Source organism: Eptatretus burgeri, chromosome 17, assembly GCF_056783735.1.
Source record: "Eptatretus burgeri isolate ZD-2024b chromosome 17, Ebu_testis_v1, whole genome shotgun sequence".
Taxonomy (NCBI): domain Eukaryota; kingdom Metazoa; phylum Chordata; class Myxini; order Myxiniformes; family Myxinidae; genus Eptatretus; species Eptatretus burgeri.
The window spans coordinates 52,512,621-52,528,280 of record NC_140977.1 but is presented as its reverse complement, the minus strand read 5'-3'; the positions used below and the strand labels follow the sequence as shown (position 1 = coordinate 52,528,280).

The following is a 15,660-nucleotide window of genomic DNA, read 5'->3' as shown; positions in this document are numbered from 1 at the left end:
TGGAACGTCTTTGACGATGTTTCTGAAACATTCACCAATCTCAGCCGGCATCCAACATAGATTCGTGATCTTGACTTTTTTGAAGTCTTTTTTTTTTTCTTCAAATTTTTCAAAATTTGGATTTTCAAATGGCCAATCAGGCAGATTTTATTAGAATCCCCTGGAGAACAAATGTGCCAAATTTGATGCTTGTATCATCATTTGCACGATTCCTCTCAAAAATTGCTCTTATCTGCCCCACTATGAGGGAGGGACAGCCAAAAGGGACGAAGAATTCCGCCAATCATAACAGCAGTCCAGTGGACAACATATCTGAATGCTACACAATAACAAATGCCATCATATGTGACACATGTCAATCAAAATTCACATCATACATGTTCACAAACATTTTGGGACAAAGACTGGCTTTATAAACCAGCGGTTATGAACAAACTTCAAGAAAAGGAAAGTAGCCTGTAGCGGTAAATGATAAAGCATTGGAAGAGTTTGTAAAGGTGTCCAGGTGAGTGACCACGAGCTGAGAGGTCAGAAAAGGCTATCCTTGAAGATGCCTTTCGAAAGATTTACTCTCTGAATGCATTTTCTTCCTAACCAACAAGGGCTTGCATCGAACACATCATGTCGATGAAGAAGGTTCAAGGCCTAAAAAGTTGACGTAATAGGAGTAAACTTTTAACAAGCAGTCATAGACTGGTACTTACAAAATCGTCAGCTTGACCTCTGACCTTGTCGAATAAAAGCTGTCTCTCGAGAAGGTAGCGACACAAACCAGAAGTTTCTACGATGATTCTGTACCAAACCATCAAAAATCGAATGTTTGACCTCACTGTGACCTTGACCTTTGACCGATTTTGACCAAAATCTAATCAGCACTAGCCATCACCCTCCTGAATCACGTGGTGTAATTTGACATTGGTAGCTCCTTCCGTTCTCGAGTTATCGTGCCTACAAACAAACACACACACACAAACAAACACACAAACAGAGCACGGAAGTCATCAATATACTAACGAAATCTTTAGCTTTCGTAAGTAATAAACCAGAAAGAAACCAAACTCAAACAAGAATGGCGCTCGGTCGAGCGCATACCTCTACCAGGCTGACCATCCATCCATTGGGACCATACTCTGTGCAGAGTGTTGGTGCTACCCAAGCAGTCTCCTTGGCTATTGGGCACAATCCTGGATGGGTCACCACTCCGACGCAGGATACCTGCAAGCCGGCACTCATTTTGCCGACCTCGGAAGGATGACAGGCAGAATCAACCCCACCTGGTATTAATCCAACAGCATAGTGTGATTTGAACTCAGGATTCTAGGATCCCAAGCCCGCCACCCAAACCATGAAGCCAACACCAGGCAGATCAAGGCTGACCAGTTGATGTTGTGTATCCCATTCATAGGCTGGATCTGGATCCGGACCTCAACCAAAATGTAATCAGCAAATTCTCGTCACCTACCCAAGTCATCCATCAAGTTTTTTCATAATCTGTAAAAAAGTTTAGAGATATCGTGCAATGTATCGTTTTTGGCCCCCATCTCTCAGTGGTGAAGAATCACCGAGAAAATATTTTTTAAAAAGAAAAATTCTCATATCCGTACCTGTATCGTCATCAAAATCGAATCAATTCGTTCTCGTCACACACCCAACCTGTACACCACATTTCGTCTGAATCCCTCCATAGCTTTTTGAGAAATCGTACTCGCAGGCAAACAAACAAGCACGGGTGAATGCAAAACCTCCAACCTTTGGTGGCGTTGGTAGTAACTGAGATTTATTCGTTTTGATCAAGAGTTCCACTTCATGTGCTTTCATTGAAATAAATAAATAAACAAGCAGTCATGGACTGGTACTTACGAAATCGTCAACTTGACCTCTGACCTTGTCTAATAAAAGCTGTCTCTCGAGAAGGTAGCGACGCAAACCAGAAGTTTCTAAGATGATTCTGTACCAAACCATCAAAAATCGAATGTTTGACCTCACTGTGACTTTGACCGATTTTGACAAAAATCTAATCAGCACTAGCCATCACCCTCCTGAATCACGTGGTGTAATTTGACATTGGTAGCTTCTTCCGTTCTCGAGTTATCGTGCCTACAAACAAACACACAAACAGAGGACGGAAGTCATCAATATACTTACGAAATCTAAAGATTTCGTAAGTAATATAATAAATAAAATGCACTGTAAAGGAGCAAATGCAACTCCGATAAACTTCCCAAAGATTTTCTGTGGAGGCAACCACAGCTTGCCTCCGTGGTCCCCGATTGGCTATGGGAAGCACGTGGCGTTTCAAAACCCAACCGTGGAGAAGTCGCGTCTTATCCGCACTGGCGAAGTAATTAATAGATGAACGAAGAGTCCGCACTTCTCGTGTTGCTGAATGTGCATGCCACGTTCAACAGCAAAGGGAAATCAATGTGAGGACAGTCCGTCCAAGTTTCCTTCATTTTTTTTTCAAAGTTTGAGTTTGTTTCCTCAGACACCGATTCTGCCGTCGTTCGATAAGCTTCACCAAAGCGACTTCAAAAACAGGTCTTGCACTGCCTGGCTTTGCCTGGTGTTGGCTTAATGGTTCGGGTGGCGGGCTTTGGATCCTCGGGTCCTGAGTTCAAATCCCGCTCAGCTGTTGAATTAATACCGGGTGGGGTTAACTCGGCCTGTCGTCCTTCCGAGGTTGGCAAAATGAGTGCCAGCATGCTGGTATCCTGTGTCGGAGTGGCGACCCGTCCAAGATTGTGCCCAATAGCCAAGGAGACTGCTTGGGCAGCACCAACGCTCTGCACAGAGTATGGTCCCGATCTCCTCCTCTCTTGCACTGCCACGACTGCTCAAATTCCCCCAAAGTGAAATTCCCCGCCGGACCTCGGTGTAAGAGTTGTGGGTGAAAAGTGAACGGAGCAGAGGTGAGGCGGAGATGCGCAAAAGGCAATTTTATAACTGCCGAGATATTTCACGAGCAAGCACAAGAAATATCTTGCAGGGGCAATGACCACGGCATTTTCAAAACGAACGTCGTTGCAAAAGCCTCCGGATTTCTTCTTCTGCTTCATTGTTGAAATCATTTCATACGGCAGATCCACCAACAAGACTGCGTTCCTGAACAAATATTTGTTCTGTGAACATTTCGCAATAATCGTGTCGATCTTAAAATATCGCACGCTCCGTGAGAAGCGGCAGCGACGCGAGCTGTTGGGGGATTCGATAATGTCCGTGGAATTTCCGCACATTCTCAAAATACTCGATCTCGAGGAGATGCGAGCGTCGGTGATTGAGATCGACGACCCTGATCCGAACACAATCGACTACTTCTTTGACGGTTGCAATTGTTCACACCTCCTCGTGGGGTAAGCCAGGGAACGTTTTTGGTCTGAGCATTTCCCGAACCGGCTGACCAGGCCTGACGTACAGATGCCCATGACAAGAATTTGGAGATTGTTCAGGGTGCTGGTGATAACTCGACGACTCTTCAGGAACGCCACCTGGGGATCTTTAAAGTCAACCAACTGAAAACTCAGGCAAGAAGTCGGGTCGTCTGGCTTAATTAACATCATTCCGACAGATAGGACACACGTTGAAGCCTCTCCCTGCATGCAAAACACCAGCATGACAGTTTATACCCGGGTTGGGATTCAAACTCAGGCGAGACAGCACACAGGCAGGTCCGTATATCTCTAAGGCCTAAGCTATCCCTCCTGGTTCATGATGCTGGGATGTCAAGTTCAAACCAGCCCTCGTCTTAACGAACGAAGGCCAGGAATTGTAGATATGGATGCTTCCACTCATGTGGACAATCTGATCTGTTTTTTTCTGCAAGTGTTTTTTTTTTTTTTTACAGAATCTAAGGCTTGTAGTGGAACACAGACACAGACACACAAACGTTTGACGAGACAAACGCCACCAATGAGCTCAGGGGAAATATCATCACTTCCTGGGGCACTCTGGGTACCGGTGACATCACAACAATGGCGTTGCCTTTCTCACCGCACTGAGCCTGACATTTCCCAAGGAGGAATTTCTTCCTCCCCGTGCACGCCAGCCTCTATGGGTTGTCCGTGCTCAAGGAAGCAGCAAGTATCATTTTAAAAGTCTTCAGTAAGACTCGGCCGTGGTTTGAACCGCTGCCCTCCCAGACTCAGAGCAGACGCTCTTACCATGACACCGCAGAGCCTGAACTCGGGCAATATATTTGATTTTCAGCATCACAAGGTCATTAGAGTTCATCAAAAGGAAATCATTTGACAAGCAGACTTGCTGAAATGTTTCACATGTTAAACCTCTGCTTAACAATTCAGGATTTCATGAGTGGCAGGACCAGCTGTTCAAAAGTGACAAGTCTGCCTCGGTCAACCTTGCATCCAGCAGAACAGCTGTTACTGTGTTGGGACCGCGACCTACGCATCACAATCCTTAGACAAGAAGGAAGTTGTACAAGTTAACGAAGCCATATAATGGAACTGTTCCTGACCAAACCATGAACAAGTTTAATAGTTTTTGAAAACTTGCCAAGGTTTAAAGCCTGAGCTCGCTTTCTTGGGTTAACTCGTTTGATGTTCTCATGTACTTGGCTCATGCTCCTGAGATCCCAGGTCCATACACTGCGCTCTTTTTCCAAATGTCTTCGAATGTCCTTGTAATTTATGCAAAAGTACATCGGCATCTCCTCATGTCTTAGTCCTGCATCATTAAAAGTTCACTTCAATAAGAGCTTGAGATCATGACAGAAGATAAACAAAAAAAAAGCAGCGGTTGCAGACCCTCGCCAGCACTTGTTTTATGTGGTGTATTTTGTGTGGAAAATAAATGGAAGGTCGTTGATGGCATATGAAAAGGTCTAAATGGTCCAGTTGTAAATGGGTGAAGGTCCAAAGGTCTGAAAAGTGGTGAAAGTCCAAAGGTCTGAAAGTGGTGAAGGTCCAACGGTCTGAAAAGTGGTAAAAATCCAACGGTCTGAAAAGTGGTAAAAGTCCAACGGTCTGAAAAGTGGTAAAAATCCAACGGTCTGAAAAGTGGTAAAAGTCCAACGGTCTGAAAAGTGGTGAAGATCCAATCGTCTGTAAAGTGGTGAAGGTCTAAAGGTCTGAAAGGTGTTGAAGGTCCAACGGTCTGAAAAGTGGTGAAAGTATAAAGGTCTGAAAAGTGGTGAAGGTCCAAAGGTCTGAAAAGTGGTGAAGGTCCAAAGGTCTGAAAAGTGGTGAAGGTCCAAAGGTCTGAAAAGTGGTGAAGGTCCAAAGGTCTGAAAAGTGGTGAAGGTCCAAAGGTCTGAAAAGTGGTGAAGGTCCAAATGGGTCTGAAAACGGGTGAAGGTCCAAAGGTCTGAAAACGGGTGAAGGTCCAAAGGTCTGAAAACGGGTGAAGGTCCAAAGGTCTGAAAACGGGTGAAGGTCCAAAGGTCTGAAAACGGGTGAAGGTCCAAAGGTCTGAAAACGGGTGAAGGTCCAAAGGTCTGAAAACGGGTGAAGGTCCAAAGGTCTGAAAACGGGTGAAGGTCCAAAGGTCTGAAAACGGGTGAAGGTCCAAAGGTCTGAAAACGGGTGAAGGTCCAAAGGTCTGAAAACGGGTGAAGGTCCAAAGGTCTGAAAACGGGTGAAGGTCCAAAGGTCTGAAAACGGGTGAAGGTCCAAAGGTCTGAAAACGGGTGAAGGTCCAAAGGTCTGAAAACGGGTGAAGGTCCAAAGGTCTGAAAACGGGTGAAGGTCCAAAGGTCTGAAAACGGGTGAAGGTCCAAAGGTCTGAAAACGGGTGAAGGTCCAAAGGTCTGAAAACGGGTGAAGGTCCAAAGGTCTGAAAACGGGTGAAGGTCCAAAGGTCTGAAAACGGGTGAAGGTCCAAAGGTCTGAAAACGGGTGAAGGTCCAAAGGTCTGAAAAGGGGTGAAGGTCCAAAGGTCTGAAAAGGGGTGAAGGTCTAAAGGTCTGAAAAGGGGTGAAGGTCTAAAGGTCTGAAAAGTGTTGAAAGTATAAAGGTCTGAAAAGTGTTGAAGGTCGAAAGGTCTGAAAAGTGGTGATGGTCGAAAGGTCTGAAAAGTAGTGAAGGTCTAAATGTCTGAAAAGTGTTGAAAGAATAAAGGTCTGCAAAGTGGTGAAGGTCAAAAGGTCTGAGAAGTGGTGAAGGTCCAAAGGTCTGAAAAGTGGTGAAGATTCAACGGTCTGAAAAGTGGTGAAGGTCCAACGGTCTGAAAAGTGGTGAAGGTCCAACGGTCTGAAAAGTGGTGAAGGTCTAAGGGTCTGAAAAGTGGTGAAGGTCCAAAGGTCTGCAAAGTGGTGAAGGTCCAAAGGTCTGCAAAGTGGTGAAGGTTTCAAGGTCTGAAAAGTGGTGAAGGTCCAAAGGTCTACAAAGTGGTGAAAGTCCAAAGGTCTGAAAGGTGGTGAAGGTCCAAATGGGTCTGAAAAGTGGTGAAGGTCCAAATGGGTCTGAAAAGTGGTGAAGGTCCAAATGGGTCTGAAAGGGTCGAAATAGTGCAATTTCAGGACTAAAGGGTTGGAATTGTCTGAAGAGGTCGAAGGGATCTTCAGGTCAAAGGGGTCTACAGGGTATGAAAAGGTCTGAAAGTCTAAAGGGTAGAAAAGTGTCGAAGGGTTCTAGGGTTCTAAAGGGTATTAGAGGTTGAAGGGTGTAACAGGTTCTATAGGATCTTAGGGGCCCTCAAGGTCTTTTTGGTCCTCGGAGTCCTCAGGGTTGTAAAGGTTCTAAAGGGTCTTCGGGTTCTAAAGGGTCCCATTTATTTAATACACACATTCTGTGCGGAGAAACCAACAGACAGACAAACAAACAAACAAACAAACAGACCCAAATGCAATACCCTCTCCTCTGGCGAAGGTAATAACAGGGGTCGAATAATATCAATAAAATAAATGTCAAAGCTGTCGAAAAAAAGGTCAGAGCAGGAAGGATTGGAGGTTACAGATGTGGAGTCTTTTCCCAACGTACCATTATGAATGAGGCCAGAAGCGACCTGAGCCTGAAGATGGGAACATTATTTTGGGACATTTCCTTCCTGGAGGATATTTGTCCAAATTTTGTAGCACAGGAAAAGGAAAACCGTGCTGGAGCTTAGAGCACAAGCAGCCAAACAGACGTATTCCTATTGAGAAACGAGAACAGCACTCGGTGGAGCACACACCTGCAACAGGCTGAACACTTTACGTTTTGTATCCCACGGATAGGCCGGACGGATCTGGATCCAACATCTAATCGGTTTGTTCTCATCAAATACCCAAATCATCCACCAAGTTTCATCCGAATCCGTCCACAACCTCTTCAGATATCGTGCTATATATCGTTTTTGGCCCTATCTCTCAATGGTGAAGAATCGTCGAGAAAATAAAAAAAAAAAAATCCTTGAATACGGATCTTCACCAAAATCTCATCGATTCGTCCTTGCCACAATTCCAACCAGTCCAAGTTTCATCTGAATCTGTCCACAACTTTGTGAAATATCCTGCTCACAAGCAGACAAGCAGGGATGACTACACAACTTCAGTCCACCTTCAGTGGCAGAGGTAATAAAGAGGGAAAATGTGATTAATCTAAAATACGCCGCATTCTTCAAGTTAAGTGCTTTCGGTTAAGATTTGGGAGGGCGTGCCAGGAAAGATGCTTTTATCTCAAACGGATCGCTCTTTTGCTACCCGAGATGAAGAAATGGAGGAATTTCCACCGCAAAACTTCAACATTCCATCCCGACGGTCGCACCTGTCAGAACAACAATGGTGCAATGACAAAACAATAAATCGGACAGAAAAATGTAAGGAAAAAAAAGAAAGAAACTGGGATGGCACTCTTTGACGTCACGACGTTAACAGATATGCCTCCACCCACATTGTCGAAGGCTTTTATGTTAAAAAAAAAAAAAATTATATACATATATATGGCTGCTGACCGACATGAGCGATGATGTCATCATTTTTCCTCCATCCATCCATCCATCCATTGGGACCATACTCTGTGCATCCCAGTTTCTTGGTGCTGGTCATTTCATTCAAGCTGCCTCTGCGCTGGTGCTGCCTCAGCAGTCTCCTTGGCTATTGGGCACAATCCTGAACGGGTCGCCACTCCAACACAGCATACCAGCAAACTGGCACTCATTTTGCCAAACCCGGAAGGATGACAGGCAGAGTCAACCACACCTGGTATTAATTCAACAGCCAAGTGGGATTTGAACTCAGGATCTTAGGATCCCAAGCCCATCATCCTAACCATGAAGCCAACACCAGGCATACCTCCCCCCCCGCCCATATACAATTTTTTGTGTGTGTATGTCTTGTCGAGGCTCGTATGAGAGCGAACAAACAATGCCATCAAGGGAGGCACAAGACAAGAGGGGTGGGAGTGGGAAGGACAAAACAGTAGGGAACAAAGACATTAGGAGATCTGTGGAAGGGAGAGGGATGGGTGGTGTACATGGGGTATACAAGATGGACATTACAGGGACTTTCAGGAAGGAAAGCAGGGAATTTGAAGGAGGTGGGCTTGGGGTGGATTAACGGGGGTAGAAAAGATGGAGGATTTCGATAGGGGATGATAAGAGGTGGTGGTGAACAGCTGTTTTGAAGGCCTGGAGGGAAGAATGGGATTGAATAGAGTGAGGGAGTTTATTCCAAAGGTGGGAAAAAAAAGAGGAATGAAAGAGTGAAGGTGAGCAGTGATTCATGATTTTGGTAGTTTTACCAGAAGGGGGTTGTTGGCAGACCTTGAGCGCCCTGCAGAAATATGGTGGGGACAAATCGTAGACAGAGCAGGGGGGGCGAGACTGGAGAGGAGACTGTAGAAGACAGAAAGACCACCGACCTGCCTGTGGTGAGAGAGTGAGAGGCCCAAAGACTCAGCCTCATCGCGGGAGATGCTAATGATCCGAAATGCCTTGGTTTCCACATTATGAAGCCAAGAAAGGTGGGAGACAGGAGCACCAGCCCAGAGGGGAGAACAGCACTCCATCAGGCTGCGGACGAAAGCTTTGTATGTGGTCACGAGCTCAGGTGGGCCGAGGAAGGACTTTGCATGATGGAGGATTCCCAATCGGCGACTGGCTTTGGAGGCGAGGTTGGAAAGGTGGCTTTCCCAGGAAAGATTATGACAGATAGTGAGACCCAGAAGCTTGAATGAAAGGACTTCTTCCAGAGGATTGTTGAGAAAGTAGATGGGGGTTGGGGGGGGGGGGTCCAAACGGTCCTTTCAGAGAGACAAAGTGAGAGTGTGAGATTTGTCCGGATTGAGAGACATGTTCCACATGTTGGACCAGTTTGTGGTTTTACCCAGATCTGCAGAGAGCGAAGAAACTGCTGCTTGCAGGTCTGAGGGACGACAGATAGTATGACAGAGGGAGGAGTCGTCAGCAAAAAGATAAAGAGGAATTTCCAGACGGAGAGATCATTGATGAAAACCAGAAAAAGAACAGGGCCCAGAACGCTGCCTTGAGGAACTCCAGCCTGGTCAGGAAGAAGGGATGAGACAACTCCATTTAGGGCCACGCGTTGACTGCGACAGGAGAGGAAGTCTGCGAGCCACGAGTGAAGATGGCCTTGGTGTCATCAATTTAACCATAGATGACCCTCAAAAAAAAATTCATACTAATCAGATAAAGCATTCGACATACGGAATTATGATGTCATAACGAAGCCACCTATGACATAATCAAAAAAAAAATCAATTGTTTCCCATGGGGAGTACTTCACAGGTTCCAAGTTTCAATATTTTTTTTTCCATGGAGAAGTTTCAGAAATACAGAGGTCCAAAGCTTTTCCTTTTTCCAACATGGCTGTCACACCACATGACCAATGACATTGTAATTATCATGAAAACATTCTACATGAGTAGTCACGCCGATGGTGAAAATTTTGTGTCAATCAGATAAGCGGTTGCAGAGAAAACAGAGAAAATTAGGACGGACGAACGTACAGACAGACGGACGGACAACCCGAAAACGCAACGCCTCCAGCGACTTTGTCAACGGAGGCATAAAAAAAGGAAAAAAGACTCAAAAGTTTTCATGGATTTCAACGAGTCACTCAAACATCACACTGTTCCACCAGGGCATACTGCATATGGGATGCATGTGGCCATGTCCGGTATTTGGCAGGTTAATCATCGCATAAAAGGAGACGGGCAGAAAGCTTGAGGCAGACTGGTGCCGCCCGTCGGGTCGCAGGCCAGATGGATCACAACGAACCGAAGCACAAACACAAAGTGGGCCTCTCGTGAGTTGTGGTTCGTACCGATTATTTCCTCTTTCAGGAGCGAATCATTCTTGTAGAAGTCGCATCACGCCCCTTCGATTATTGCGAACGACCGAGGTCCCGACGGATGCTGTGCAGCACATGACTGCACGATCCAGGCTACGTTTTGAACGGCATCACATTTCATTCATTACACAGGATACGTGGAGCATGTTTTCATGGACATGTCATGACGAAGATCGCAATGAAAGCTGTCGGTAAAAAATTAGGAGAACTCCTGATATGCAGAGCCAGAGATCTGGCTTTGGGTGCTGGAGTTATGAGAAGCGTTCAGTCTTGCACGGATTGCCAGCTTAACACAAAACGAACGAAGGAAAAATAATTTTAGGGCTTAACTGGTAAAGCATGCTTTATGAGAATCTCCTACATCTACCTTATTGAGTGCGTACGTTTTGAGGACTTGTGCTACAAAGCACGTTAAGAACAAACCATGATCGTTTCAAGGTTTGGACCGAGTGGAATTGGTATTCCGCCCGGTAGGAATGTCTTCGACTCATTTAACCAAAGTAAAGAATCAAAACACAAGCAAAGGTGCCAAGAACAGGCGTCGGAAAGGAAAGACGGCTCGGTGGTATGCAGACAGCCATCGGTGACGACGACACCGACACAGGAAGCTGGAGAGGCCGCGGCACATGGGTCCAGCAGGTGGCCGGAGCCCCCTTAATGATGATCAACAAGTACATCTCCTTGCTTGCTGGCATTTTGAAATCTTACCAGGGTTAAACTACTGCTGCTGCCACCATATCCACAGGCACACCAAAGCTCTCAATTCCTCGAAATCCAATCACAATGACTTCAGCTGATTCACTGCGAGATTGTGCCCGGCCTCATTGCGTCAGCATCGTGCTTATCTGGACTTGCGACTCATAAATCATTCAACCTGCCATCGGTACTTTCACGCTTTATCCACCACGTCTTCGAAAATCTCAATCTTTCCATTAGCTGCCATATGCCCCACCTCCATCTCTTCGAACACCTCCTACACCAGCCAAAAAAAAATGACAAGCTCAGGGAAACAGAAACAAAGAAGATGTTCAAGAGGCGCAGTTTCAGCATCCGCCCTCATCCGAAAGCTTGGGAGAAATCGTCAAACGAAGGTCCGACACATGTCGATGCTGGCCATTGTGAAAGAATCACAGATCCAATACAAACTTCCGAAGGTCGACGATGGCAGTGAAAACAGATTTGTGTGGGAAGGATGGTGCTCTGGCCTGTTGTGTACACCTGGCATTTAAATGCACCGTGAGCCTTTCAGTCACAAAAAAAAAGAGATGGACAGCAACTTTGTATATCAAGTCCGTACAAGAGAGTTTGGCCGAACAGGCCTGGGCAAACTAGTCATTCTGAATGAAAAAAGAAAGAATGAAATAGAACCTTTGAAGCCTACAATGTGAACCACAGGTAAACCAAAGGTGAGATGCTGTGGTTTTGAAGAACATAACAAACGTCAAGATTGGAAAAACGAGGTGGTAAATCAGGAGAAGGAAGCAGGGAAAGAGAAGGAAATAAATAAATAAGACAGGAATTGTTAGTGGGGAGGGAAGATGGAGTTTGGGGGAAGCGAAAGGACCATTGGGAATGGGAAGTGGGTGATTATGTCGGATGCATGGAGTGGGTTGCTGGGAAGGGTGAAATCTTTCCCGTCGTGTACGTAATATGTAAATACAGCATCTCCTTCATGAGACGGGCATTTCTGGTGATAGAAGGACGACGACATTCTTAACACCAATCCCGTTCTCAATATCAACATGTCCGAGATGTGTTAAAGGGGGTTCAAGTCAAACACCAGTGGATTTCAGTTTATAATCCAAAAGGATTCCAAATTCGCATTCCGAGGAACCAACTGACACGATGATAAATCCGTAACAGTTGGCCATATAATGCCAGCATGCCGGATAAATTCCAAATATCCATCTGGGAAGGACGCATGGACTTCCCTACTTCACCATCGAACACCATTGGTGAGATAACGCCAGGAATATCCAAACGAACCAAAAATGGCACTCAGTAGAGCGCATACCTACACCAGGCTGAACAGTTTACGTTTTGTATCCCACCAATCTGCCCGATCTGGATCCGGACCTTAACCAACATCTAATCAGCTTGTTCTTGTCATCTACCAAACTCATCCACATAGTCCACATGATTTCATCCAAATCCGTCCAAAACTATTTGAGATATCGTGCTATGTATCGTTTTTGGCCCCATCTCGCAATTGTGGAGAAACATCAAAAAAACAAATGATTGTATCTGGATCCACATCCGGATCTTCACCGTAATTGAATCAATTCGTCCTTATCACACATACAACCTGTCCACCGAGTTTCATCAGAATCTGTCCATCACTTTTTGAGATATCCAGCTCACAGCCAAACAAACAGGGGGTACAAGCTGGTAGGCGGCGATGGGTCGCCGAGCATGGAAACTACAAGAAATCTTGCAAAATGGATGTCATGTAGCGGATAGGGAATCACCTTAAGATTATGCATATCAAATCTCATCCAGTTCCATCTACAGATAACTACTCGGTATCAATTTGAATGAAAAGTACCGAAAATGCGGTTTGAAATCAGAAATCCCCAAAGTTTGAGGGGGTGCTGTGGGTGAACAAAGATCTAAATCGAAAATCCAGCTCGATAGTTTGTGCAAAATGTATTCCAGACGATTAGTGTGAATTTTCATGACCATCCGATGATAACCCGAGGAGGAGTAGCATTTGGCGCGAAGGGGCCTCCAGCTCTCGCATATTATCGATTTTTGCACTAATTGACCTTTAACCCCTGACCAAAGCGAAATTGGTCAATATGTCCTGAGGCAAAGTTGCAGTACTCATTGAGTACCATGAACCTGCAAAGTTTCATTCGTATCGATGCACTCACCTGGTCGCTAGGGGGCCTTCAATTTTCGCCAATTTTCGCCAATTTCCGCGCATACCCTAATTGTAGGGGCGCTGCGGGTAAAGTATTACATATATCACAAAAAACGGAATATATGTGATAGAGCATCACCTGGAGATCATTCGTGCCAAATTTCATTACCCTACGTGGGATAATGGCTTTCGGAATTGATTTCACGTGAACGGTACCGATTTTGAAGGTTTTTCGGTTGTTGCTAGGGAACCAAAGTGTCCCTAGCAACCATCACAATTTCCAAAGCACGAGGTCATAAGATGTACCTACCACCCGAGTTTGGTCAAAATCCGCCCACGTTTACTACCAATTATGCTGATGACAAACGAACAAACATCCAAACAAACAGACAGAATTACTGACAATAAGGGTCACCTATTTCGGCGACCCAAAAAACATAACTTCCGTCCACCTTTGGTGGTTGAGTTAAGACAATGTGTGAGGATTGGACAAAAAAAAAACGGCCGGTCCATCGGAGAACTACATTTTAGAGCCATGGGAGAACTACATTTTTGAATGGAATGAAACGTTTTGGAAAAAAAAAAGTGTGTGGATGGGAAGGGGGGAGGAGAGGAGGTCACTCTGCTGGTTATAGGATGGAGAATCGCATGGTGATGGTGTTGGAGGCAGGAGGACGTTTTTCCTCCATCCATCCATCCATCGGGACCATACTCTGTGCAGAGCGTTGGTGCTGCCTAAGCAGTCTCCTTGGATATTGGGAACAATCCTGGATGGGTCGCCACTCCGACACAGGATATCAGCAAGCTGGCACTCATTTTGCCGACCTCGGAAGGATGACAGGCAGAGTCAACCCCACCTGGTAGTAATTCAACAGCCGAGTGGGATTTAAACTCAGGATCCTAAGATCCCAGGCCCACCACCCTAACCATTCATCCAACACCAGGAATATGAACCGATGTCTTCAAACTTTAAAAGAAAAGAGACACCGCACTGTATGTGATTGGACTTCCATTGTTGAACCAACCAAGTGCATGAACGGACAACGAGCCACAACCGTCACCGAAAACCTGGAAATAGTGCAGGTGTGCATGGTTTTTATGAGGACGGTGTGGCGGTTTTGGTGCGTGGGATCAAAACAGGTCGTTTTGTGCACGTTTCCGTTCGTACATCTTTTGGTGTTTAACTTGTGCATTCTTCACGATGAAGAACCTGAAGAGTAGATGGCAAATATTTCATTTTTCAACACCGACTTGATCTTGCTTCTGAGCCTGGATTAGAATCTCGGCCCAGCAATAAACCGCCACCCTGGCATTTCACAGACAGGGTGAGGCATCAAAGATGCACGTGTGGGGGAGGCGGGGAAGGGTGGAGCGTTGAGCATCGGTGACACCTCACCTATTGACTTTTCCTAATGTACATCAAGGTACTTCGCAGCATCCCCAAAGTGCCACCAACCAGGTTCTATGGCGGTGAACCAATGAGCTTGTAGTACCATGGAGATATACCGAGATGGCCTAGAAATAATGGTGTGGATCCTCTACCTCGAACCTCGAACCAGCAGGCTAAAACAAGTCCTCCATTGAAGATGAAGCATGGCTCTGTTGGCTTTTTGATTGGAGAAAACGCTCGGCCTGATGAGCCTGCTCAGTCAGCCAGAAATAATGAAAACCATCCCAGGTGTCATGGCATTGGACCTGGCGTGGATCAAACAAAGATTATGGAAACGTATCGATCACCATCGTCATCATGTACCATGCTCTTCGCAAGCTTCGGGTCGACCGAGGCAGTTCATTGGCTCGGGATACAATCCTGGACGGGTCGTCACTCCAACGTAGGATGCTCGACCGTGAGCGCGGACGGACCTGCAATCCGTTCGGGATGCAGGCGAAACCTCACGGACTCTTGTTGAAATACAAAGTGCGAACACGTCCACCAATCAATGCCAACTGACAGAACGCCCAATTTAATGTCCGTCCGAGGGACGGCGCACGCATCCAAGCCTTGCCCACACGCGGAACACCGGGACGGCAGTTTATGGCCGGGTGTGGGATTCGAACCCAGGCTAGACGACTGAAAGACGAACGCACGTACCTCTCATACCTCTCGGCCATCCAAGCCTTACGGAAAAGGGCCCCAATCTCAGTCACTGGTGAACATGAGCAGGCCGACAAAGCCACCCACAACCACGTCATCCTTCAGCGCTCCACAATCCGTACCCGTCCTGAGAATACGAGCAACGTCCACTCACAACCAATACGGTCGTTTCCATGGGTCCAGCACACGAGTCCCCAACACCTTGCACTTCCATGACGTCATCATAAAGAGGAACAGAAACCCCCCCCCTTTCCCCCTCACAGGGTCGAGGTTGGTTGGTATTGTCAGATTCTACATCTCCGAAAGGCCATCGGTTTTGCAACGTCACCATGATGAGCCGCAATGCAATGCTTGTCACGGTCGGGCACAGTCGAGCGTTCGTAAATAACGGCTTTGAACGGATAAACAGAGTAGTAAGTGCTGGGAGACCGTTAGTCAGTCATTACAATGAAGGAGGCT

The 15,660-nt window shown here is 46.1% G+C and overlaps 1 protein-coding gene across 5 annotated transcripts in view; it reads right to left on the bottom strand.

The window, feature by feature from the left end:
* Positions 1 to 15,660, bottom strand: part of LOC147010111 (myosin phosphatase Rho-interacting protein-like) — a 198,760-nt gene that overhangs the window by 182,293 nt on the left and 807 nt on the right. The window contains exon 2 of one of the 5 annotated variants that reach the window (XM_085862248.1): positions 705 to 948. The exons of the other annotated variants lie outside the window; for them this stretch is intronic. Coding sequence (XP_085718374.1) covers positions 705 to 806 — 102 coding nt within the window. The 5' untranslated portion in view covers positions 807 to 948. The remainder of the gene's footprint in view (positions 1 to 704; positions 949 to 15,660) is intronic. 5 annotated transcript variants of the gene reach the window in all.